Source organism: Acinonyx jubatus, chromosome B2 (genome assembly GCF_027475565.1).
Source record: "Acinonyx jubatus isolate Ajub_Pintada_27869175 chromosome B2, VMU_Ajub_asm_v1.0, whole genome shotgun sequence".
NCBI lineage: Eukaryota > Metazoa > Chordata > Mammalia > Carnivora > Felidae > Acinonyx > Acinonyx jubatus.
The window spans coordinates 114,453,975-114,481,421 of record NC_069385.1 but is presented as its reverse complement, the minus strand read 5'-3'; the positions used below and the strand labels follow the sequence as shown (position 1 = coordinate 114,481,421).

The window sequence follows — 27,447 nt, the reverse complement described above, 5'->3', positions numbered from 1 at the left end:
CCACTCTATACCCATTAGAAAGGCTAAAATGAAAAATTTATTGTTTGTGTTAAGTGCTTGCAAGGATATGGAGGGACTAGAATTCTCATACCCTGCTAGTGGGAATATAAAAAGGGACAACCACTCTGGGAAAACATCTGCTAGTTTCTTAAGAAGTTAAAATTGTATTTATCCACGACAAATGAAATCATAGGTCTATACAAAGTCTTATCCACAAATGTTTATAATGTTCCTATTTGTAATTGCCCCAAACTGCAAATCCCTAGATGTCCTTCAAAGGGCAAATGGATTAAAAAACTGTGGTATATTCATGCCATGGCATACTACTCAGTGATAGAGAATGAACTTTGAACACACATAACGTGGATGAATCTTAAAGAATGAACTCTTGATACACATAACAACATGGATGAATTAGGCTGAGTGAAAGAAGACAAAAAAATAGTGCATACTATATGATTCTATATATATAAAATTCTGGAAAATGCAAACCGAGTAGGTAATGATGGCAAATCCGTGCCTTGTGATGGTAGGGGGTGCTGCAGGAAGGGGAGGGAGCAGGGGTTAAGAGGAAACTTTTGGGAGTGATATGTTCAGGAATTCAGTTGTGATGATGTCACCGGGATATACTTAGGTCAAAACTTATCAAATTATGTACTTTAAACATGTGCAGTTATTATATGTCAATTATACCTCAAGAAAGCTATTAAGCTTATTAAGCCATAAGCGGTGGTTTTGTTTCTCTCACTCACTAAACTGCAAAATCCTCAAGGTCAGGCCTTGTATCTTGTGCTTTTTTTGTATCCTTCTACTAAGTCCAGCATAGTGATGGACACAGAAAAGTTTAGCAAATACCTTTTGGCTAACTGAGTGCATTTTGCACTCTTTGACAAATCTCGGGGAGGGGGGTACTCAAGACAGAAAATGGAAAATGGTTTTCTCTACTTTTATTCTTTTATTTATCTGGAATATAACACAGAGGACAGAGGGGGAAAGACCATGGCACAAAGCTACCCCAAGACACCACCAGTCTCCCTTACACTACAGCTACCTGAGGTATAAATACAGATATGCCCGTGTCCCAGGGTTGAATTAGAGAGCTGTGGGTTGAAGGCTGATGAAGGTATATAACAAGGTGAAAGGATTGCCAGACTGCAACTCAGCTTCATTTCATTCCCTTACCCTCTTTATTTTGACCTCTAAGGTGGCACTGACCGGAAAACGAAGGAGGCACCCAAGAAGTGCTTGGCAAGTAACAATGGCCTTTCACTAAATGCCCTTATGGATTGAGCAGGTGGTCCCCATTGGGATTATAATTACATTTCTCTCCACTTCTCCCAAAAAGATGGCAGTAGGGCCTCTATTCTGAACAGATCAGCAAAAGTGAAAGAGATGGAACTAGAATCACCATCAGTGGAGAGAAGGGCAAACATCATCCATGATAGTGTCGGGTAAAGCTGACGATCTTTGATTTCCGTCGTAGGAACTCTCCATTGCCTGTCGAAATACGTCTGTTGTAGGAAATTATATTCCCTGGGCTTTGACTTTTATAGATTATATGGGCATAGGAGATGACATAGAATATCCAGAAGCAGTGCATGAAAATACGGGACATCAGGCCAAACCAGCGCACGACTCTGACCTCTTCAATGACAGAGTCATTGTTGGTAAAGATTTGTACTATAATGTTTACAGCTTCATAGAAAAGGATCCAGATGATGTAGGTCACCAAGCCCCTGTGTATTTGAGCATATACTGAGTACAGTAGGAAGCAGCTGATGATGAGGGTAATGAAAGACAGGAAGAAGACCATATTGAAAGCCCAGCAGATGATGAACTGGCTTATCAGGACATTTGCACTCTTGTTCAGTAGGTGGTTATCAGTGCAATTGTTGTTCCTTATGTATCTGTGTTCGAAGATGAGGTACATGTTGGTGGCCACGATGGTAAAGACCCCTGATAACACGGTGCCCATTTTGGCAGTCATCCCAAACCAGTGCTGCTGTCTCATGCTGAGACTTCCTGTGAAGACGAACAAGATACAGGAGAATTCTGGTTCCTGCCAATGTGATAAATGGTCACAGTTTCTGCCTCCTGCCCCAAATGCACCCTGGAAAAACAATAGAGAGAAATATGGAAACAAGGAAATAACAGCTTTGGGAAGACAGAAGGCTTTAAAATTGCTTGTGAATGACATATCTGATAAAGGCTCAGTGCCCAGAATCTGTAAAGAAATTATCAAGCTCAGCACCCCAAAAATGAATAATCCAGTTAAGAGATGGGCAGAAGATAGGAGTAGACATTTTCCCAAAGAAAACATCCAGATGGCTAACAGACATGAAGAGGTGCTCGACAGCACTCATCATCAGGGAAATACAAATCGAAATCATGATGAGATACCACCTCACACCTGTTGGACTGGCTAAAGTTAACAACACAAGAAACAACAGATGTTGGTCAGGGTGTGGAGAAAGGGGAACCCTCTTGCACAGTTTCTGGGAATGCGAACCGGGGCAGCCACTGTGGAGAACAGTATGGAGGTTCCTCGAAAAGTTAAAAATAGCCCTACAACCCAGCAATTGCACTACTAGGTATTTACCCCAAGTTTATAAAAATACCAAATCAAAGGGGTACATGCACCCCAATGTTTACAGCAGCAGTGTCAACAGTAGCCAAACTATGGAAGGAGCCCAAATGTCCATCGACCGATGAACGGAAAGAAGATGTGGTATTGATACCATGGAATATCCCTCAGCCATCAAAAGGATGCAGTGTTGCCATTTGTGGTGATGTGGATGGAGCCAGATTGTATTATGCTAAGCGAAATAAGTCAGAAAAAGACAAATACCGTATGATTTCACTCATGTGGAATTTCGCAAACAAAACAGATGAACATATGGGGGGGGGAAGTGAAGGAAACAAATCATAAGAGGCTTTTTTTTTTTTTAAGTTTTTATTTATTTTGAGAGAGAGAGGGAGTGCGTGTGTGCACACAAGCGATGGAGGGGCAGAGAGCGAGAATCCCAAGCAGGCTTCACACTGTCAGCGCAGGGCCAGATGTGGGGCTCGAACCCATGAACTGTGAGATCATGACCTGAACGGAAATCAAGAGTTGGATATTCAACCGACTGAGCCACCCAGGGGCCCTCCATAAGAGACTCTTAACCATGGAGAACAAGCTGAGGGTTGATGGAGGGAGGTGGGTGAGGGACGGATTGAATGAGTGATTGGTATTAAGGAGGGCACTTGTGATGAGCACTGGGTGTTGTATGTAAGTGAGGAATCACTGAATTCTAGTCCTGAAAACAATATTGCACCATATGTTAACCACTAGAATTTATTTATTTATTTATTTATTTATTTATTTATTTATTTATTTATTTTTAAATGTTTATTTTTGAGAGAGAGAGAGAGAGAGAGCGCACATGAGTGCGAGTAGGAGAGGGGCAGAGAGAGAGAGGGAGACAGAGCATCCAAAGCAGGCTCCATGCTGACAGTAGAGAGCCCGATGTGGAGCTTGAATCCACAAACCGGGGGATTATGACCTGAGCCGAAGTCGGACACTTCATGGACTGAGCCACCCAGGTGCCCCAACTAACTAGAATTTAAATAAAATTTTGGAAAGAAAAAAAAATAAAATCGCTTGGGAGTGTGAGTGGGGAGGAGGGAGGATGCAGTCTGGGGCGGGTGGCAAGGAGCAGGTGATTGGAGAAGCGGTTCTCAGCCCTGGCTTTACATTAGAATCAATGAAGTACCCAGGCCCAGGCTCCACCCCGGACCAGTTAGAACATCCTGCGTGTGCTACTCAGAAATCGGTATTTTTCACGACTTCCTGGTGATTTTCACAGGTAGCCAGTAGTAGGAAACACTGGGTAGAGAAGGTAGTTTAAATTATGCCCTTCTCTTCTCCCAGCACTGCTGCACCCTGGTAGGGAAAATTGGCGGCACTTGCCAGACCTTGAGTGCAGGTGTCTCAGGAGAAAAATCAGTACAGTATCGCCGCTGGCATGAGGCGTTGACGAAAACAGGCGGACACCAACTGGCTTTCCCCAATCACTCCTGCACTACGTATCAAAACTGAAAGAATACAAAGAAAGTGGGAGGGACGAGAGGGCGGGTGATGGGCACTGAGGAGGGCACCTGTTGGGATGAGCACTGGGTGTTGTATGGAAACCAATTTGACAATAAAGTTCATATTTAAAAAATAAAATAAAATAAAATAATACACAAGAAAGGTATACTTTAAGGGAAATTTGGAGCCTCCAGGAGAGGATTGCCTAACAATAGAAAAGAAAAAGCAACGATGAGCTGGGTGTTCAACTAAAAAACTTAAGGGGAAAAAAACCCCAATAATAAGAACAACAAAAAAATAGGAGGAAGAAAATAAACAGAAGAGCAGAAATCAGTGAAAAGGAAATAAAGATAGAGGGATCTCTGATTGGTTAGGTTGTCGGGGCCAACTTGCTGCTTAAAGCAACTAAAAAATGCTAGACACCGTAGTTTTAAAATATTCTTAAAAGCACAGAAGAGCTGACAAAGTAGGAGGTGGGAAGACAGTCTATGGGAGAGGTAAGAAAGCATGGAAGTCGATTTTGCTCTGAGGGTATTTACCAGTCTGAGCAAATGTGAATTACATTATGTGCTGTAGGCTAGGGGTGAATGAAATCAAAGCTCAGGATCCACCAAGGTGGGGAGTCTATTAGAAAGCCTTCCTTGTATTTGTCATGCCCCTTCCCCAGAGGGCTATGATTAAATGTGAATCAGAAGTAAACCTGACCCCACATCTTTCTCTCAAGAGCTCCAAGGAAGATAACTTAGTACTACACTGCACAAAAGGGGAGAAAACTCCCCTTGAGACATTGTAACCATAGCTAATCTTTTTGTGGATTTGTAGCCCAAATTTTATGAAGTATTCAAAAAAGCTTTTCATTTACCAGGAGTCTAGTTTAAAGCAGTCCTGAGGGGCGCTTGGGTGGCTCAGTCAGCTAAGTGTCGGACTTCAGCTCAGGTCATGATCTTGCAGTTCGTGGGTTAGAGCCCCACATCGGGCTCTGTGCTGACAGCTCAGAGCCTGGAACCTGCTTCAGATTCTGTGTCTCCCTCTGTCTCTGCCCCTCCCCTGCTTGCACTCTGTATGTGTCTCTCTCTCAAAAATAAATAAACATTAAAAAATAAATAAAATAAAGTAGTCCTGAACTGGAATTCTCTTAAGTTCCTGGTAGCAGCAAATTCACATCTTCTCTGGAGGAATACATCTTTGTGTTGGTCCTCAAAGAATCTCCAGCAGTTAATCACTGCATAGACGATGGGTACCACACAGTAAAAAAGAACCCAGCATGCAAGGAACAAGGCACTGCAAGTGAGAACCAGCAGAAATAACAGCAGAAACAGAACTGTGAAAAATATCAACTTATGAAACAATTATAGTTACTACATTTTTTGCATTAAAACTTTTATTTTCTTAAATTTTATTTTATTTATATTGTATTTTTAATGTGTAAAGTACACATAAAAGGTACCACCTTAATCATTTTTTAAAGTTTATTTATTTTAGTAATCTCCACACCCACTGTGGGGCCCAAACTCATGACCAAGAGTTGCATGCTCTTCCAACAGAACCTGCCAAGTTCCTCACCAACTTAACCATTTTTAAAGCGTACAGTTCAATGTTAACTATATTCACATTGTTTTGCAGCCATTCTCTAGAACTTTTTCATCCTACAAAACTGAAACTGGATGCCCATTGAACAACTATTTCCCCTCCCCCACAACCTCTGATGAGCATCATTCTACAATTTTTTTTTTTCAGTAGGCTCTATGCCCAATGAGGGACTTGAACTCATGACTCTGAGATTAAGAGTTGCATGCTCTCCCAACTGAGCCAGCCAGGCGCCCCATCTACTTTTTTTTCCTATGAATTTTACTATTCTGGATATAATACATAATATACTTGGATGATATATATTCAGAGTAGTAAAGTGGAATGATACAGTATCTATCTTTTTGTTTCTGGCTTATTTTACTTAGTGTAATTTACTCAAAGCTCATCTATGTTATAGCTTGTATCAGAATTCCCTTTGATTACACATTTATGTAAATAAAAGACAATATTGAAAATATATGTAAAAACAGGAATCCATAGAAAATAACCTAGCAGACCTGAATGAGAAGCAAATAGAATTTCTAGAGAGGAAAACCTCAAGACCTGAAATTAAAATTTTGGTGGCTGTATTTGGTAGCAGATTGGACACAGACAAAGTGATGATTAGTTAACCAGAGACAGGTCAAAGGAAATTATCCAGATCGTAGCACAGAGAGGTGGTAAGATGGAAAATATGGATGAGAAGTTAAGAGACATGAAGAATATAATAAGATGGTCTGACGAGAGAGGGAGAGAGGGAGGGAGAAAGAAAGATGGAGAGAGAAAGAAAGATGGAGAGAGAAAGAAGAAGGAGTAGAAGGAGGAAGAGAAGAAAGAGGAGGAGGAGGAGGAGGAGGAGGAGGAGGAGGAGGAAGAGGGAGGAAAGAGGAGGTGGAAGGAGAAGGAAGGGAGGAGACAGAAGAACAGGGTAGCATATTTGGAGAGGTAATAGCTGAGTGTGATATTGTGATTTATTATAAGAAATATATATTTGGGGGGCACCTGGGTGGCTCAGTCGGTTAAGCGTCCGACTTCGGCTCAGGTCATGATCTCACAGTTCGTGAGTTCGAGCCCCACGTCGGGCTCTGTGCTGACGGCTCGGAGCCTGGAGCCTGTTTCAGATTCTGTGTCTCCCTCTCTCTCTGCCCCTCCCCTGCTCATGCTCTGTCTCTCTCTGTCTCAAAAATAAATAAACATTAAAAAAATTAAAAAAAAAAAAGAAATATATATTTGGTCTTTATCCCTGGTTCTGGTTCACAGCTCCCCAAACCCTTGGAACTTCCTAAGTGTAGAGAACAATAGAGGTGTCCTTTGTTATGTTAATGAGGCGACTCTTGTACCTTCCCTCTCTCTCCTATCCTACATCCCCAAATACTAAGTTCCATCTCCTCTCCCTCCCACATATCTCTTGAATCAGTCATTGTTTTTCCCACCTCCACTGCCACCACCATAGTCCAATCACCATCATGTTCTTCTCTGGACTACTGTGACTGATACCACTTGTGAAGTTACAGTCTTTTTTTTTTTTTTTTAATGCTTATTTATTATTTTTGAGCGAGGGAGAGAGAGGGAGAGAGAGTATGAGTTGGGGAGGAGCAGAGAGAGAAGGAGACACAGAATCCGAAGCAGGCTCTAGGCTCTGAGCTGTCAGCACGGAGCCTCATGGGGGGCCCCAACTCACAAACTACCAGATCATGACCTGAGCAGAAACCGGCCACTTAACCAACGGAGCCACCCAGGCATCCCAGTTATAGTCTTGATACAGTCATGAATGATGCTACAGGGAGTGGGGAGGAAGACAGTGGATATGTGTGCAGGGGTAAGAAGTCCTCATCTATCAGGGTGGGAAGCCAATAGATACTGTCTAAAAATGATTAAGCAAGAAGTATCAATACAAGTGTATCGTTTAGAGATAATGAGGTCAGTAGGAGGGGAAGTAGAAGAATGAAGGTGGATGCCTGTGGGAACTATGACTAGGAGTGGGGGGCGGAGGACTGCTGTGTTTACTATAAGCCTTTCAATATTAATTAGTGCTACACATACACAATTTTAATAAAAATGGGTTTATGAAATATAATTATTTTATTAAGCCTAATAAATCAGATCATTAAGTATATCCCATTGGCTCCCTTTATGTTGTCGGGGTAGCTTTCTTTAATACAGTATCTTTGTAGCCCCCCAAATGGTTAAGCCAGCATTGTGGAAGGATAGCCAGATAATTGTCGTCGTCTAAACCAAGAGCTACAAATGTTACCATGAAAAGTAGTTGGTAATAGTGCGATGAGGTGCCTGAGTGACTCAGTCAGTTAAGCATTCCGGTCTTTATCTCAGAGTCGTAAATTCAATCCTGGACTGGGCTCTGTGCTGAGCCTGAAGCCTACTTAAAAAAAAAAAAAAAAAAAAAGTGATCCCAACAGTCTTTTTTGTTTATTTGTGAAATGTTCTGAAAATGAGACATTACTTCAACAAGTACACCACTAGAAGTGATTCTGATTCCATCTTTGAATATTGACTTTTTTTTTTTTAAAGTAGGCTCCATGCCCAACGTGGGGCTTCAACTCACAACCCTAAGATCAAGAGTCACATGCTCCATCAACTGAGCCAGCCTGGTGCCTCGAATATTGATATTTTAAATGCTGAAAAATATTTAGGGGCGCCTAGGTGGCTTATTTGGTTAAGCGTCTGACTTCAGCTCGGGTCATGATTTCGAGGTCTGTGAGTCGAGCCCCGTGTTGGGCTCTGTGCTGACAGCTCAGAGCCTGGAGCCTGCTTCGGATTCTGTGTCTCCCTTCCTCTCTGCCCCTCCCCTGCTCATGCTTTGTCTCTCAAAAACAAATAAATGTTAAAAAAAAAAAAACACAACTATAGATATATATCATACACACATTTTATGACTATATGTATAGGTGCAATAAAACTATAAAACTGTTGGTGTGCCTGGGTTCAGTCAGTGGAGCATGCGACTCTTGATATCAGGGTTGTAAATTCGAGTTCCATATTGGGTGTTGAGATTACTTTTCAAAAAATCTCTCTCTTTTTTTTTTTTACATTTATTTATTTATTTATTTAATTTTTTAATGTTTTATTTATTTTTTAAGACAGAGAGAGACAGAGCATGAATGGCCAATGCGGGGCTTGAACTCACGAACCATGAGGTCATGACCTGAGCTGAAGTCGGGCGCTTACCGACTGAGCCACCCAGGCACCCCAACATTTATTTATTTTTTGAGAGACAGAGTGGAACAGAGCACAAGCAGGGGAGGGGTAGAGAGAGGAGACACAGAATCCGAAGCAGCCTCCAGGCTCTGAGCAAGCAGTCAGCACAGAGCCTGACGTGGGGCTTGAACCCAGGAACCTTGAGATCATGACCTGAGCCGAAGTTGGATGCTCAACCGACTGAGCCACCCAGGTGCCCCTGGATTACTTTTTTAAAAATCTTAAAAAGACCCCTACAGGGGCGCCTGAGTGGCTGAGTCGGTTAAGCGTCTGGCTTCAGCTCAGATCATGATCTCCCAGTTCATGGATTTAAGCCCTGCTTTGGGCTCTGTGCTGACAGCTCAGAGCCTGGAGCCTGCTTCAGATTCTGTGTCTCCCTCTCTCTCTGCTCCTCCCCTGCTTGTGCTCTGTCTCTCTCTGTCTTTCAAAAATAAATAAATGATAAAAAACAAAAAACAAACTTACAAACCTCTATGAGGAAACCATATAAGGAAAGCAGAGGAATGATGAATTTAGGATTCTAGATGATGGTCACCTCAGACCAGGGGAGGAAGTGAAATGGCTTGAGCAGACCAGACAATAAGGTATGAATTACTGACAAGATCCTAATTTTATTTTGGGTGGAGGATTTGAAGGTACCTATTACATTACTAAAAATAACTAATACTTAAAAAATAAATAAAAGAGCCATGAATGGACCAGTGAGGAATATGTCATGCCCCAAGGATTATGGTTAAGTCTAACTGTGAGTATATGAAGTACAATAAAAAATACATAAAATAAAGATAACAATAGCACTTACCTCCAAGTCGTTGTGAAGATTAAATGAGTTAATATATGTGTTAATATATTTAAAACACTCAGAACAGTGCCCGGAAACTAGTAAGCATTCCACTGTGTAAGTATTTTTGCCACCATTGTTTTTGCTTTATGCCAAGGGGTAACTATTTATTATGCATGCAAAACTACTCCTCATTAAGCTGTGTTGTAGCAGACGCCATAAGCTTTGTTCTCAATACTCATTTCCTTCCCTTTTTTTTAAGTTTATTTTATTTATTTATTTATTTATTTATTTATTTATTTATTTATTTAAGTTTATTTCTTTATGGAGAGAGAGAGAGAGCATGAGCTGGGCAGGGGCAGAGAGAGGGGGAGAGAGAATCCCAAGCAGGCTCTGTGGTGTCAGTGCAGAGCCCAACTTGGGGCTGGAACTCACGAACCATGCCTATCTTGAGCCAACATCAGGAGTGGGATGCCAACAAGGAACCCCTGCTTTTCTTGATAAAAGAGGGAAATGTGGCCGACACCATCCCTACATCTTCCTCTTTTCTTTCTTCTTTAAATGTTTTATTTTTTTAAGTAATCTCTACACCCACGGTGGGGCTTGAACTCATGACCCCAAGATCAAGAGTTGCATGCTCTTCCGACTGAGCCATTATTTTGGGGGGATGCGCCTGGGTGGCTCTGTCGGTTAAACGTCTGACTCTTGATTCCGGCTTGGGTCATGATTTCACAGTTTGTAACCTCAGGCCCCACGTTGGTCTCTGCGCTGACAGTGCAGAGCCTGCTTGGGATTCTCTCTCACTCCCTCTCTCAAAAGAAATAAACTTAAAAAAACACTAATTTTTTAGATGTATTCTTTCTACTCAATCTATACAGTAAGTGAAAATTCATGTTCTGATTTGTGCATCTTTTTTTTTTTAATTTTTTTTAGCGTTTATTTATTTTTGAGACAGAGAGAGACAGAGCATGAACAGGGGAGGGTCAGAGAGAGAGGGAGACACAGAACCTGAAAGAGGCTCCAGGCTGTGAGCTGTCAGCACAGAGCCCGACGTGGGGCTCGAACTCACGGACTGAGAGATCATGACCTGAGCCGAAGTCGGACGCTGAACCGACTGAGCCACCCAGGCACCCCTGATTTGTGCATCTTATTGATGACTCTTTAGGTTGAATATTTTAAAAGTATTTGTTAACTACTTTTATTACTTCTTACGAGTTATTTATGTCCTTTACCTAATACATTTGTGCATTAAGATGTTAGTTATCTTTTTCCAATTTGTATGAGTTTCTTATATGATAAAGGTATTACTCTTTGTTAAGAAATAAAATACAGAGGTGGCCGTGTAGGTGATGGGTGGTGTTGAGACCCTGCAGTCCTCTCAAGGCCATTCAAATCCTCAGAAAGGTGTCGGGCTGCAGGATGGCATCCGTAATTCTCTTGGCCTTTCCTTTGCGGTCGAAGCCGACGGCCGCAGTGCCTCGCACCAATATCCCGAGCAGGAGTGTGCCAGTAAGCTCTCCCCCGTGTCCGTCTCTTTCATAGGAAGGAAAGCACTTTCCAGAACCCCTCAGTAGCCTTCCTCTCATGGCTTGTCGGTCAGAACTGGTTCACGTGGCTACCCATAGTTTCAAGAGAGGCTGGGGAAGCCAGTTCCTGGCAAAGCTGAGTAGAATTGCCATAACTGGTTTAGTCATATTGTGATTTATGCCCAGAATACAGCTGCCCCCTCCCCCACCCCAGAGTCTCCTTAACAAGGAGAAGCAAGGAAGTGGCTGATAAAGTCTGCCATACATATCTCGCTCCGTTAATTACTCTTTTTCTCCTCTGACATAGAAGGAACCAGGGCTACCTGTTCGCCCCTTCTTTCACAGAAGCAGAATGTTTAGGTATATACACGGATGGCCAGGATAAGGTTTGCTTTTCCCTAACTTTCCTTGCAGCTGAATGTGGTCATGTGACCAATTCCTAAGAAGGAGTTGAAAGGGGACAAAATGAACCTAAGTACCAGAGAGTGGGGCACATGGGTGGCTCCGTCGGTTAAGCGTCTGACTCTTGATTTCAGCGCAGGTCACGATCTCATGGTTGTGAGATCAAGTGCTGCATGGGTTGTGCTGGCCATGAGGCTCCCTTAAGATTCTCTCCCTCCCTCTTCCTCTGCCCCTTAGCTGCTCACATGGGCATGCTCTCTCTCTCTCTCTCTCTCTCAAAAAAAAAAAAAAAAAAAGCACACCAGATAGTAAGGAAAAAGTCCTGTTCTCCCTTTCCTTCTTCTCAGTGGTTGGAACATTGATGTGGTTGGGAGTCGTTTTGGACTCGCCGGGCAAGGGCATAGTAGAGCATAGACAGAAGGAGCCTAGGTCTCTGAAGATTTCACGGAGCAGAGATACCCACACTAGCTTACGCGTTTACATGAGAGAGAAAAACTAGAAACTTTTGTCATCTTTAAATTTTTCTTAATGTTTATTTATTTTTGAAAGCGAGAGAGACAGAGTGCAAGCAGGGGAGGACAGAGGGAGAGGGAGATACAGAATCCGAAGCAGGCTCCAGGCTTTGAGCTGTCAGCACGGAGCCTGATGTGGGGCTCGAACCCACGAACCATGAGATCATGACCTGGGCCAAAGTCAGATGCCCGACTGACTGAGCCACCCAGCACCCCAACTTTTATCATCTTTAAAGCACTGTTATTTTGGGGACGCCTGGGTGGTTCATTCGTTTGAGCATTCGATTTCAGCTCAGGTCATGATCTCATGGTTCATGAGTTCGAGCCCTGCATCTGGCTCTCAGCTGTCAGCACAGAGCCCACTTTGGATCCTCTGTCTCCCTCTCTCTCTTCCCACCCCCTGCTCAAGCTCCTTCTCTCAAAAATTAAAAAGAAAAAAACATTAAAAAAATAAATAAAGCACTGTTATTTTGCAGGCACACGTACATCCTAACAAATACAACTGCCTCCAATCCTCTGTCTGAGAGCATGCTAAAATCTCTCCCACCTTGATCTCTCCCTTGATCCTGTGTTTCTAATTTACATTCAGTCTTTCTCTGGGTTAGTCGGAGAGGGCAAAAGATACCGATCGTTTGCCTGATTTAAGCAGAAAAGGGCATAGCTCATAGATTGTGGAGAGGGCTAGAGAACTGTCAGTTATCTATTGCTACAATAACACCACACAAACAACTCCAAAACCCCGGTGGCATGTAGCAATGAACAGTACTTCGTTCATAAGTCCATGGAGCTCAGTTTATCTGGGGCTGAGCTGAGCTGGGCTCAGGTGAATTCACCGAAGTGTCTGGGGGTCAACTGTTGGCTGGCAAGAGAGTTGTGTTGATTTTGGCTGAGCTCATTCATATTCTGAGGCTCAACTGGTTGCTGGCTGATCTAGGATGGGCTCAGTTGGGATGACTTGGGGAGACTAGGCCTAATGTCGCGCGTCTCTCGTCAGTCAACAGGCTAGCCTAGACATATTCTTTTTCTTTTTTTTATTAAATTTTTTTTTTCAACGTTTACTTATTTTTGGGACAGACAGGCTCCAGGCTCTGAGCTCTCAGCACAGAGCCCGACGCGGGGCTCGAACTCACGGACCGTGAGATCGTGACCTGAGCCGAAGTCAGACGCTCAACCGACTGAGCCACCCAGGCGCCCCCGCAGCTAAATTTCTTGAAAGAGTACCCCTGGCTCGCTTTTCTCATGGCCCACTTCACTTCTGTCGTAATCAGTTACTACCACACGAATGAGGCAAAATCCAGTGGTTTACAACCACGAGCACCTATTTTTTCTCACTCATGCTTCAGGCTGCATGTTGGCTGGGTTTAGTTCCGGGCTCCAGTCGGGGTTTCTGTCTGCTACACACGTCTCTTCTCCACCTGGGACCAGCAGCAGGAGTGCAGCGGAGTGAGCAAAAATATATGATGCCTCTTCAGGTACATTGGCATTTTTGCTCACATTCCATTGGCCGGAAGAAGTCTAGCAGGGAACTATATATTCCATCCACCCTCATGCCTGCAAGGTCACACAGAAAGATGGAAAGAACTGAGGACAATAATCCAGTCTACCGTAACTCTTCATCTGGCTCTGCCCAGCTGAGCCATTTGGGTCCATAATAACTCTACAATTGCCAAATCAAACAGTTTTCAGAGGATGGGGGAGCAGGCAGGTGCCGGGCCAGCAGTACCTTTTCGGGCATGGTTAAGGAGTTTGGGTTTTATTCTAAGTGTAGTGAAAGCCATTTAGTGGTTGAATATGTGGTCTTTCTGCAATGCAAATCTGGTCATGCTATGCCCCTACTTAAACTTTCAGTGAATGTCCACTTGTCTACAGGAAAAGGTACCACAACTCTCACGTGGCGTTGGAAGTCCACCATGAGGGGCGCCTGGCTGGCGCAGTCGGTTAAGCGTCCGACTTCAGCCAGGTCACGATCTCGCCGTCCGGGAGTTCGAGCCCCGCGTCAGGCTCTGGGCTGATGGCTCAGAGCCTGGAGCCTGTTTCCGATTCTGTGTCTCCCTCTCTCTCTGCCCCTCCCCCGTTCATGCTCTGTCTCTCTCTGTCCCAAAAATAAATAAACGTTGAAAAAAAAGAAGTCCACCACGATGGTTCCCTGCTCCACTATCTACCATCACTGCACCCCATTCTGTGCACTCTTTGCTGTTCCCATGTAGTGCTACTTAGATTTTATTTTAGTTTGGACTCTCCTAGGAGCAATCTGTAAGACAAGGACTTGAGAGCCAGTAGTTTATTTGGGAGGTGATGGAAACACCAGTGGAGAAGAGGTGGAAAGTGATACAGGGGAGGAATGTAGCCCATAAAGGATGAGCTATTAAGCTAACTACCACAGTGAATAAGAGGAGCTTAATCCTGTTAGGAAACTGGGCAACACATGCCTCAGAATTATCCCATCTGAGGGGTGAAGGAGCTGATGAATTTACACACCAACTCCTGAGAGTTGTTGGTTGAGGGCTGCTCCCGGGAGGAGTTAACTCCTAGGCACTAATAGTACACTAGGAGTTTGTGCACTGCTTTTTTTTTTCCTTTCCAGTTTTGGGGAGTTGGAAGAAGAGCCTTTGGGCAAAGAGAGCATACATAGAGGTCGAGGGATGTGGGTGAGGCACTGACAGCGTCTCCTATGTGGTTTTTCAAATGCAACTTCTCTTGTAGACCACAATTCCATAAATGTGTCATCCTTCTGCCTAGGATGCTTTTCCTGCCCTCTCTACCTGAAAAACTCCTACTCATCCTTTCAGACTTTTCCCAGCTTCCTAAACAGAGAGGACCACACTTCACTCTGGTTTTTTTTTTTTTGGATATAGTGCACACTTCTTATTTTTATTACTTATCACACTGCTTTACTTATGAGCCCGACTCTCGTACTAGATTATACGTTTGTTAAGGGCAGGAGCTGTACTTCACAGCTCTTAATATAGTTTGGTGCCTGGAATATAGTACATGCTAAGGAAAAGCTAGTTGGATGGAAGGATTAATTTCTGTCTACAGAGTCTGGCGATGATCTGCTGGAGTGCTACATTGAACTGTGGCCAACCTGAGGGTAAATAATAACAGTTTTTACGCTCCTTTTCATCTCGATGACATTACCTACCCTTCCTTCGCCCAATATCCTCCTTTTCTCTCTCCCTATCCTTACATCAAAATCTGCTCCTAGATAACTTCTTTTACATCAAAGGAGGATCAAACCAAGAGACAGGAAATGTGAGTTCCTGTTCGTCTTCACCAGGTCCTTGAGCAATTTCTTCTTCTGAACTTCAGATTCCTCACTTGTAAAGTGATCTTGAATGTCCCTGCCCCTACTAAGGGGCTCTGTAAGAATATCTCTAGAAGGGGGGCACAGAAGGAACTGGCAACGGTTGCCGCTGAAGGATATATGGGTGGCTCTGGGACAAAGATGAGAGGGAGACCAACTTTTTCTTTACATCCTGGGTTAATTTCCTAGGACTATTGCATCAAATTGCCATTTGGTGACATAAAACAACACAAGTTTGTACTCTCACTGTTCTGAAGGCTGGGAGAGCACAATCAAAGTGCTGGCAGGGCCGTGCTCCCTTTGAGGATTTCAGGAGGAATGCTTTCTTGCCCCTTCTGGGTTCTGGTAGCTCCAGGCATTCCTTGACTCGTGACTGCATCACTCCAATCTCTGCTGCCATAGTCGCACCACCTCCTCCTCTTCTGTCTGTGTCTTCTCTCTTGTAAGGACATTTGTCATTGGGTTTAGGACCCAACCAAGTAAAACAGGACAATCTCGTTTCAAAATTCTTAACGTTATTATTCCCACAAAGACCCCCTTTTCCAAATATGGTAACATTCATAGGTTTCAGAAATTTGGATGCGGACATGTCTTTTGGGAGGCCACCATTCAACCTATTACATACCTATTTGGATGTCTTGAATTGGTATCATGTGCAAGTTTAAGAAAGGAAGATAGGAAAGAGGAAAGAAGGGAAGGAAAAAAGGAAGGACCTGCTTGACAGAATCGTAGGAAATTTTTTTTCTAGGATTCCTAATAGTTCAAACAAAGGTGGTCCACTCCTGCTATTGATTACAAGCCCAATACCTCCCATCTCCACGATTTTCTCTTCAAGATATCCCCATAATTTTGAACAACAAAACATTTGCTTTCAGTACAGAGCACTCACACAAGAGAGTGGCGAGAAAAAGGAAGGAAAGAAGAGAGACTTGGATGTGACTGAACAGACACTAAGATTTCTATTTTTCTGCTTCCCGTTCAACCCAACTTTGACGGATCTGGCTTTGAACCAGCTTTCTCTCCTCAATTTTTATTTACTGTTGAAACCACGTTGTAGGTGATGAAAATGGAACTCTCATCCCATGCAGGTAGAAGAATAAAGTAGTACAACCACTCTGAAACATGATTGAGGGGTGCATGGGTGGCTCAGTTGGTTGAGTATCCAACTTCAGCTCAAGTCATGATTTCACAGTTCCTGAGTTTGAGCCCTACTTTGGGCTCACTACTGTTAGTGTAGAGCCTACTTCAGATGCTCTGTCCTTCTCTCCCTCTGCCCCCTGCCTCTGCTTGCAGGGCAAAAAAAAAAAAAACATTTTTCAAAAGAAACACAACTGAACACTATTTTGCAAAGTTGAACACATGCACACAGACCAGCAATTGCACTCTTACATTGATGTCCTAGAGAAACCCTTCCCCCTGTCCACTTATCCAGGAGGCATGGATGAGAGTGTTCATAGCAGCAGAGTTCACACTAGCACAAAATGTGAAGCAATTGAGTGCTGATCAGTAGTCACGCAGATAAACTGTGCTATTTATAAAATTTTTTAAATGTTTATTTATTTTTGAGAGACACAGAGACAGAATATGAGTGGGTTAGGGGCAGAGAGAGAGGGAGACACAGAATCTGAAGCAGGCTCCAGGCTCCGAGCTGTCAGCACAGAGCCTGACGCGGGGCTCGAACTCATGAACCGTGAGATCATGACCTGAGCCGAAGTCGGATGCTCAACGGACTGAGCCACCCAGTCTCCCTGAACCTGTACTGTTTATAAAATGGAATACTGTACAGCAGTGAAAATGAGCTAACTACACTCATCAATGTGAACTAAAGCTAAATCTCAAAACCCCAGTGTTGTCTAAAAGCAGCAAGCACAGGGGCTCCTGGGTGGCTCAGTCAGTTAAGCGTCTGACTTCAGCTCAGGTCATGGTCTCACAGTCCGTGAGTTCAAGCCCCACATCAGGCTCTGTGCTGACAGCTCAGAGTCTGAAGCCTGCTTCCAATTCTGTGTCTCTCTCACTCTCTGCCCCTCCCCCACTCATGCTCTGTCTCTCTCTCTCAAAAATGAATAAACGTTAAAAATCTTTTTTTTTTTAAAGCAGCAAGAAACAGAATAGGTACAATACAATGTCATTACTATAAAGAATACATTATTTAAGGTTATGAACATAGGTGGAAAAGTATAAAGAAAGACAAGAGGACAATACAAAACCCTGCACAGTGGTTGTACCTAAAGTGAGGAGGAAGGGGAATGTTAACTGAACACTGTTCAAAATTAAACAAAAATTAGAGACAACAATTGAGGAATATTCACAGAGTGGAACACAATATTAGAGCTACTATGAATCAACTAAAGCTCCATTTATCAACAGAATACTGAATGAAAAAAGCGAGTGGCTGAAGTTTATGTGTAGTGTGGTGCTATTTATAAAGTTTCAAAATGTGAAAAACATGATTATGGACATTCATACGTAAAGTAAAAGTTTGCAACATGCATAGAAAGCTGAACACATAACTCAGGATTGTGGTTTCCACGGAGAAGGGGAGGGGAACAGGACCAAGGAGGAACAAAAAGGGGACTTCAGGTTTACTGTAAATTTTTTGTTTCTTAACCTTGTTCTTATGTGTTCTTTATTCTTTTTTTATGTTTATTTTATCTAAAAAAATTTTTTTTAATGTTTATTTATTGTTGAGAGACAAAGAGTCACAGAAAGTGAGCAGGGGAGGGGCAGAGAGAGAGGGAGACACAGAATCCCAAGCAGGCTCCAGGCTCTGAGCTGTCAGCACAGAGCCCAACGTGGGGCTCGAACTCACAAACTGTGAGATCATGACCTGAGCCGAAGTCAGACACTTAACTGACTGAGCCACCCAGGCGCCCCTATTATTTATTCTTTATTGCAGGGGTTGGCAAACTACCACACATGAACCAAATCTGTCATGCTTTTTTTGGTATGGCCTGTGAGCTAGGAATGGTTTCTACATTATTATTATTATTATTATTATTATTATTATTATTATTATAATATTTAAAAATTTTTTAAATGTTTATTTACTTTTGAGAGAGAGAGAAACAGAGTGTGAGTGGCGGAGGGGCAGAGAGAGACACACACACAGAATCTGAACCTGGCTCCAAGCTCTGAGCTGTCATCACAGAGCCTGACATGGGGCTCAAACTCACAAACTGTCAGATCACGACCTGAGCCAAAGTCGGACGCCTAACTGACTGAGCCACCCAGATGCCCCTATTTTTTTAATTATTATTATATCATTATTGTTATTTAGTCTTTACATCTTTAAATAGTTGAAAAAAACGGAAAAACTAATATTTTATGATGTGAAAATTACATAACATTCACATTTCTGCATCCAAAAATAAAGTTTTGTGGGAACACAGCTACACTAGTTTATTTTCATATTGTTTGTGGCAGCTTTCATGCTACAGGGCAGAGTTGAGCAGTTTCAACAGAGCCCGTATGGCTGGGAAAGTGGAAAATATTTACAGTCTGGCCCTTTATAGAAAAAGTTTACCTACCCCAGGTTAAATATCTGACATATATTTCAAAATAGCAAAAAAGAAAAATTCTGGAAATAGAAAGATATATAATTCCACCACCTAACAAAATTTCCTTAATTTTCCTATGTTTTCTTCAGTCTGACAAAACCCATCTATTTTTTAAAAAAATTTTAAATATTTATCCATTTTTGAGAGATGGAGAGAGACAGAGTGCAAGCAGGGGAGGAGCAGAGAGAGAGGGAGATAGAATCCCAAGCAGGCTCCACACTGTTAGCACAGAGTCTGATGCAGGGCTCAAACTCACAAACTGTGAGATCATGGCCTGAGCCGAAACCAAGTCGAACACTTAACCGACTGAGCCACCCAGGCTCCCCTGTGACCACTCTAACTCCCTTTACTCCAACAACCTCTTGTTCCTTCAGTCTTTTTCCTTATCGCTTTGCCTTCTCTAATATAACTGATTTCTCTCATTTTGCTCTTTCTAGAGGTTGTTCAGATATCGAGAAAGCTCTGTTGCCTTTAGATCCCAGGTTGACCTCACCATCCCTTTGGTAACTCAACAGAACGTTCTGTGGTGCATTGTGAGGGCTGCTCCTTGCTCTCCTGTCTTAACCCTTCTTCTCATCACAGGGTCCACTCCACTCCTTTGCAGAGGTTAAAGTCTGCCAGTGATCTCCTGGTAACTAAGTCCAAAGGCTTTTTCCTCGATTTTTATCTTCCCCAATCAGGCTCCTTTTTACTATTCTTCAAGTCTCTCTCCCCCTCTCTCCCTCTCTTTCTTTTTCCTATGGTGTCTCTACTCAGGGCTTATCTCTTCACAGAACTTTCTCTAAGGATTGGGATACACCCACCTCTTTTGAATCCTCCTGCAACCCACACATGGATCATTCCCTTAACTCTACTTTGCCCCCAACTGAGTTGTTTTACTCTCCTTTGAATGAAGATGCAGTTAAGGAGGGAAAGGTTTAAACCTTGCAGGCAGATTACGTTGAGAGTCTTCTATTCATACTTTTAAAATAATCAAACCTGGGGTACCTGGCTGGCTCAGTCCGTAGAGCATGGGACTCTTGGCCTCGGTGCTGTGACTTTGAGCCCCACATTGGGTGTAGAGATTACTTTAAAAAATACATTAAAAAATAATCAAATCCTTGAGATAAACTCAAGGGTCAAAGGCCATAAGGTGCTTGAAACAGATCTATGAAGGGAGGTCCACAGATAAGCAGCATCAGTGTCACAGGGGGGCTTATCAGAAATGCAGAATTGTAGGGGCTCTGGGTGGCTCAATCGGTTAAGCAACTGACTTCGGCTCAGGTCATGATCTCGTGGTTCATGGGTTTGAGCCCCGTGTCGGGCTCTGTGCTGACATCTCGGAGCCTGGAGCTTCGTTCAGATTCTGTGTGTCTCTCTCTCTCTGTTCCTCCCCTGCTCATGCTCTGTCTCTCTCTGTCTCTCAAAAATAAATAAACATTAAAAAAAAAACCCAAAAAGAAATGCAGAATCATAGGCTTTAGCCCAGACACGCTGAGTCAGAATCTGGGCTTTTAACGTGATCTCTATGTGATCCACATGTATATTAAAGTATGAGAAGACTGGCCTAGAAGGTGCAAAAGAGTTTGAAGAGGACAGTCTTTCCAAGATAGGAAGGGAGACTGTTCTTCAACGAAGAGTAGAGGCAAGCTTGTAGTCTTTGGTAAAGTGGACGCATCCTAGTAGGTGTTAGAAAACATGGTTTGTAACATGTTTTCCAACAACAGCAAAATGTTTATGAACAACATAGAGCCAAAGGACAAGAACAGTTTATACTTTTCATTTTCCTACTTAGTCAATATTAAGCACCGACTATGTGCCAAGTGCTATCCCAGGTGAGAACAGCAGAAAACAAAACAGGCAAAATCCCTGCCCCAGAGGAGCTTACATTCTAGGGATGGAGATGGGCAATGAAGAAGTGCATAATAGGCCAGGTGGTGATCACGTCTTTTTTTTTTTTTTAATGTTTTTATTTATTTTTGAGACAGAGAGAGACAGAGCATGAGCAGGGGAGGGGCACAGAGAGAAGGAGACACAGAATCTGAAGCAGGATCCAGGCTCTGAGCACAGAGCCTAACGCAGGGCTCGAACTCACGGACTGTGAGATCTCATGACCGGAGTGAAGTCGGCCGCTTAACCGACTGAGCTAACCAGGTGCCCCGAGAGGGTTTTAAAGAAAAATAGAGTGGTGGGGACCGCTATTTAAGATGAGTGGTCAGGGATGGCATCCCCAATGTGAAGACACTGAGGGAGCAAGCCATCCAGATCTTTGTGGCGAGAGAATTCCAAGCAGAGGAAATGGCTAATACAAAGGCCTGGAAGTAGGAACATGCTTGGAGGATTCAAGGAACAGGGAAACTGCCAGTAAGTGCTGTTGGAGCAGATTAAGCAAGAAAGAGAGTGGAGAGGTCTTTAAGGAGCTTGGATTTTATGCCAAGTGTGTTGGAGCCATTGCAAGGTATTGAGCAGAGGAGTGACATAAGGTGACTGACATTTTATTTTATTTTTCTTCCCCTGAAATATACATGTTTATTATTTTTTAAAATTTAAATCCAAGTGAGTTAACATATAGTGTAATGATGATTTCAGGAATAGAATTTAGTGATTCATCATTTACATATGACACGCAGTGCGCATCCCGACGACGAGTGCCCTTCTTAATGCCCATTGTTCATTTAGCCCATCCCTCCACCCAACACCCCATCAGCAACCCTCAGTTTGTTCTCTGTTTTTAAGAGTCTCTTATGGTTTGTCTCCTTCTCTGTTTTCATCTTAGTTTTGCTTCCTTTCTCTTATGCTCATCTGTTTTTTTTTCTTAAATTCCACATATGAGTGAAATCATATATTTGTCTTTCTTTGACTGACTTATTTTGCTTAGCATAATACCCTCCATTTCCATCCACATTGTTGCAAATGGCAAGATATTATTCTTTTTGATCGCCGAGTAATACTCCATTGTATATATACCACATCTTTATCCATTCATCAATCAATGGACACATGGGCTCTTTACATACTTTGGCTGTTGTCAGTTGTGACTAACATTTTAGAAGGCTCTCTCTGGATGCTCTCTGGGGAAGAGACTCTAAGGGGGAAAGAGTGTAAGCAGGGAGGACCAATAGGAGGCTGCTGTATAGATGTGGTTGGTTTAGATTTTGATAATGATGGTGGTGGTGGTGAGAAAGGGCCCAACAATCTCAACTATCTTAATAGAGACTATTTGGGTTGAGGTGGCTGAGTGCTTAACAAAGACTATTTAAAGGGCCACGTGGGTGGCTCAGTTGGTTAAAGGCTTGACTTCAGCCCAGGTCATGATCTCACGGTTTGTGAGTTCAAGTCCCGCATTGGGCTCTCTGCTGTCAGCACAGAAACCCCCCTCTTATCCCTCCCCCCAAAAAATAAACACTGGGGTGCCTGGGTGGCTCAGTAGGTTAAGTGTCTGACTCGTGATCTCAGCTCAGGTAATAATCTATAGGTTCATGAGTTCGAGCTCTGCACTGGGCTCTGTGCTAACAGAATGGAGCCTGCTTGGAATTCTCTCTCCCTCTCTCTCTGCCCCCACCCCACTCCTGATCACTCTCTCTCTCTCAAAATAAATAAACTTAAAAAAATAAACATAAAAAAAGACTATTTAAAAAGTTTTTGCCAGATGACAAGAGTGATTTTTTTTCCCCTTTGGATGAGAAACTGGCTTAGATGTAGAAAGCAAAGAGTAGGAATAACAGCACGTCTCTGGATTGAACGATGTTAACAGCATCCCCTGGGAATCAGTGTTATTTAACATCTCATAAACAATTAAGAAAAAGGAATACTTTAAGACATTTTTTGGTGTACACATTATAGTCTGCTTTCCACATAGTGAAATGTCAAGTCAATAGGGAGCATCTTCTGGAATATTTCTAAAGCTATGTGAGTAGGCTGGAAAGTGGCAGGTGACTTGCCACATGGACAGTATAAGGCAGCTAACACAGGGGACACAATTCTGAACTGCCAATCACCACCAAAGAAAGGGATCTAGAAGTTGCTGTACATTATTCCTTTGAGATGCCAGCTCTTGTAAAGTCCAAAATGCCAGCAAAAGTTCTGGCTGTCCAGAATAAAGACAAAGCATCAGTTTCAACAAAAACCTCAGGAAACTCCTCGTGGAGCCCAGTATGCAGTGCTGGTCACTGCATTCGAAGAAAAAGAAAAGCCAAAGAAAGGCAGCTAAAATGATTTAAAGGCTAGAAGGGCTTTTGTTTGTTGGATTAAATGCCCATAAAGGTGACTATCTGAGACTATGAAAGTCTATGAAAGCTTGAAAAATTCATAGAAAGTAAAATAGCCTGTTTCATACAGTATCATGGTTGCAAAATTTACAAAAGAAGCTTGAAAATGGGGGTAATGTCTATATAGAAAAAGGCCATTGGAGGGCATATGTTCTTTTTTAGACAGGGGGTCCTTAAATGTTCTCCAATATGTGGGAGTATGTGTTGTAACAGCAAACAGAAGCCGGGATGGAGGACAAGCAGCCCACCTCAACAGTTCTTTTTTAGGACAAAAATTACTTTGGACTAGGGTGTGCTCTCTGCCCACCCCCTCATTCTCCCTGCCCACCCCAATCACTGTAGTATACAACCACAGAAACTCACAAAGAGCAAAAAACACTGACAAGACATTCAAAGGATTCAAAACGCTGTATCAAATCTCATTCCAAGTGAAAACTAGATTGAAAATGAATTCAAGGGTGATAGATTTATAACAGATTAATAAAGGGGATTAAAGATGTTTGGGGGTATATCCTTAATCTTTGTGATTCACCCCTTGGAGATATGCTATGTCCCGGCAGGAAATGTTACTTAGTGGTCTGAATTGGATGGAAAAAATAAGGGCATGTCCTAAACAGTCAGTATCTGGCTTCTCATAGTCAGAAAGTGGCAGTTAATGATAGAAACACGGATTAAATCATTTGAATTTTACCCCCAGAACAAATCCTTTACTAGTGATCAATTACCAGACGAATGGAAGACTCTTACGAACCAACCGTTACTCACGTGTTGAACAGTTAGCAACCCTGGGCTATTGGATACGTATTGATCTTCCTTCATAGATTTAACAAAAAAAAAAAAAAAAAAAAGACTCCAAACGGAACAGGGAAGGGTAAGGAGGATAATAACCAGAGTGACATTGATTTGGGAGATGTTAAAAATGGGCTGCAACCACCACATGGCCGTTATTTTTAGGTCAAAGATTTATATATATAAATACATACGCTCTGTCTTTCCAAAAAGTATTAGGCTCAGGAACCTCATTCCCTCCCGAAAGAAAACAGTACTCTTTCTTCCTTCCCCATAGGTCCCTTTCTTTACCTGCTTCTTCCACTCCCAGGGTTAAGGAACTTTCAGCCCCGCCTTCCTGCTCTTCCAAGCTCCGCCTTCCCGGTCCACCTGTGTGCCCAGTGCCTGATGTCACTTTTCGGCTTCAGCGGCCTGCAGGATTCCGGCTCCCTATTGGTCTGTCTGACCACGGCCTGCGCAACCCACCAATGGCAGCGGCGCTGGGTGGGGGGGTGCCCACATCCAAGATGGCGCCCCCAGGAGCTGGGAGCGGGTGACCGGCGGCGGGGAAGCGGCCTGGGTTGGCCCTCCGATTACGGGGTCCTGGGGGCATCTCGCCGGGTACCCCCTAGCCCGCCTGCAAGGCCTTCCCCGGCCAGAGCAATGGCCGCCGAGAACAGCAAGCAGTTTTGGAAGAGGAGCGCCAAGCTGCCGGGGAGGTAAGCCCAGGACGCCGAGAGGAAGAGATTGGACCAAACCCTTCCAGATCCTAAGCCCTAAATCCCGCGGCCCTGGGGCGCCACCGACCTCGAAAGGCTGGTTTGGGGGAACCTGGGCTGGGGGAGCTGGGACTGCCTGGTGGCGGCGGGGCAGCTGTCGAGCAAAGGTAGCGGGCAGCGAGCTTTGGGAATGGCTGGGTGTGGGAGCACACCAGGGTCTGGGGGCGGAGGGCTCCGAAGCCGGTGCCCTCCGCCGGAGGTGGCCGGAGTCTGGGTGTAAAGGACAGTGGAGTTGGGTGAATAGCCAGTGTCGGTCCTGGATTTGGAGGGTCATCCCCAAAGCTGTCTCTCACTTTAAATATAACTCCTTCTTGGGGGTCTCTATCACGCACAGGTGGTTGCTTGCATAAGGGCTGGCCCCTTCCCTTGCTTCCCCAGATCTTTACGTATGAATCTTTTCTTGGACTCTCAAAAGATTCTGGTGGGAGCTTGGGATCGTATGCAGGGGGACAGAAAAAGTGAGGAAAATTCTCCAGCTCGACCTTGCTTTATCTTGAGTTGGCTACTTCCCATTAGGAATTATTACAGAGTGACTCAAGGATCGAGGTTATTTCTTTAGCATTTTCTATGGATTTGTTTAACCCCAAGTGACCTCTTCCCTCTGCGTTGTAATGTTCTTGTGCAAATGCACGAGATTCTTTCATTCTTCAGTAGTTTAGTTGGAGAGCAGACCTTTTAAGCTACTCGACTCCCCTCCCCTTTTTGATGTATGTTGAGAGCTTAGCATTTGTACATCCATCAATCTGCTGTTGGTTTATAGTTTCAATTTGTTTTGGGCAGAGCCCTGAGAAGCATAAGGAATGTATATCTCAGTCAGGAATTTAAGATTTCCACCAGCCATAGGCCACTGGGTGATGAAATACATGTTTGCTTGTGCCCCACATGCTACTTTTCTTAATGGATAAAAGGTCTTTTCCTTCAGGGACAATCCTTTGAATTTGCGTGTATATGTGGGTTTTTTTTTTTAATAGCAAAACGGAAATTAGGGTCAGTGATGGCTATGTAGCAGTCTTATTTAGGATCCTATTAGACATATGGAGAATGGGAATCAGCTTTTAGTAACACATTATTAGAATAATGCAAGAGAATGCAGAAATAGCTTCAGATTAAAGTGCTGTGGAATTACAATGTTAATACTAATGCTAAAGACTTCTATGTTTTTAGATAGGCACCGTTTCCTGCCAGCTGATTTGTTTTCCTTCCTGGTCTAGGGAGCTCTCCAGTGTCACAACTGCTGTTTTCTGGGGTTTTCCATGGTGAGATCATTCAATTTTGACATCCTAAGGTTATAGTCAGAATCAGTGGGAAAACTGTTAAGTCAGGAAGCAGTATTTGAGATGTGGGATATGGCGGGGTCTTTTACGCCTGCTGACGGCTGATTGTTATGAACAATTTTTTGTTTTCCATATTTCCTCTTTTGGACTATAGGAGCAGTCAACTTTTTTCAGAGCATTGCTTTTGTGCTCTGTAAGTAAGAGGAGTCTTTTCTGTTTCTTCAAGTTTCTGGCTTCCTTTTTCATTTCGAAGAGGAATAGAGGAGAGAACATTTGAGTTCAGAAAGGCCTGAGTTATTACTTGGACTCTTACCTGTGTGATCAATGACAAATGATTTACTCAATCTCTCTAGACCTCAATTTTCTTATCTATGAAATGAGGATAAAAATACTTCCTCGGGGTTACTATCAGGACTAAATTAAACATCCTATTTGTAAAGAACCTAGAACGATGTTTATTTAGCACATTATAGTTGCTTAATAAATACTAGTTATGAGGATTCTTGTTATTAGAGCAAGTAAACATTTAAAAGAATGTTTCTCAGCTCCTTACTCCAGTACTAGGTATTTATGTTTATTGTTTATCTTAAGGTATTAAAACGTTGGCACAGCTCATAACAGTGTTTAGTACCTTGCTGGTTGAAGAGAACTATTGTTTAGCTGTGTTCTTTCAGTGGGGAGCCCTAGCAGCTGTTGGTTATGGGAGAAAATTAAAGTTTTTTTAGATAGAAGGTGCTTTGATTTAAGGAAAAGACTAGGGCGTTTTCCCAAGAATAGAAGTTTTGCATTTGTACTCTTTCAGTGTTTGTGAAGAACTTTCTCCTGGGTGGGGAAATGACATCAGTAACTTTCTAGGTCCATGGCAGCCTAGAAGTGAAACTAGTTTTCTCTGCAAATTGAAAGGTAAAAATTCAAAGTGATGGCAGTTACTTTCAGTTTCTTTGATCATGGTCTAGCAACCTTAATGACAACAAATAGGAATTTTATTTCGTAAATTAGCCTAAGTTCAAAATGAATGAAACATCCTTTTTAAAAATAACATCCTTTGTTAACAATAGCTTTATTGAGATGTAATTCACATACTATGAACACACATCCTTTTAAAGTGTACAGTTCAGTGGTATTTGGTATATTCATCCAAAGTATAGATGGTTTTGTGCAACCAGCACCACCAATTTCAGTACATTTTCATCACCCCACAAAGAAGCCTTGTATTCGTCCCCTCACCTCGGCCCTTGGCAACCACTAATCCTTCTATTTGAATGGATTTACCTTTTCTGGACATTCCATGTAAATGGAATAATATGAGGGGCGCCTGGTGGCTCAGTTGGTTAAGCGTCCAGCTCTCGATTTCAGCTCAGGTCCTGATCTCACAGTTTGTGAGTTCGAACCCTGTGTCTGGCTCTGTTTTTGAAGGCTCGCTCATGTTGTAGCATGTAT

General features: G+C 43.0%; 3 protein-coding genes across 5 annotated transcripts in view; 1 reads left to right on the top strand and 2 right to left on the bottom strand.

The window, feature by feature from the left end:
• The window catches only part of TMEM217B (transmembrane protein 217B), a 40,447-nt gene extending 16,062 nt beyond the window's left edge, over positions 1–24,385 (bottom strand). Inside the window, exon 1 of one of the 2 annotated variants that reach the window (XM_015069798.3) lies at positions 24,267–24,385. The gene's annotated coding sequence lies outside the window, so the exon portion shown is untranslated. The remainder of the gene's footprint in view (positions 1–24,266) is intronic. The other variant, XM_053222869.1, reaches the window with a different exon arrangement.
• TMEM217 (transmembrane protein 217) lies at positions 933–24,399 on the bottom strand. Its single transcript, XM_015069797.3, has 2 exons — positions 24,267–24,399; positions 933–2,110 (listed from the first exon to the last, which is right to left on the bottom strand). Exon 2 carries the CDS (start codon positions 2,009–2,011, stop codon positions 1,433–1,435), a length of 579 nt encoding a protein of 192 aa, XP_014925283.1. The 5' UTR covers positions 2,012–2,110; positions 24,267–24,399; the 3' UTR covers positions 933–1,432.
• Positions 24,400–24,456: 57 nt separating this feature from the next.
• The window catches only part of TBC1D22B (TBC1 domain family member 22B), a 79,708-nt gene continuing 76,717 nt past the window's right edge, over positions 24,457–27,447 (top strand). The window contains exon 1 of one of the 2 annotated variants that reach the window (XM_053222868.1): positions 24,457–24,673. In XM_053222868.1, coding sequence (XP_053078843.1) covers positions 24,618–24,673 — 56 coding nt within the window. In that variant the 5' untranslated portion in view covers positions 24,457–24,617. The remainder of the gene's footprint in view (positions 24,674–27,447) is intronic. The other variant, XM_015069796.3, reaches the window with a different exon arrangement.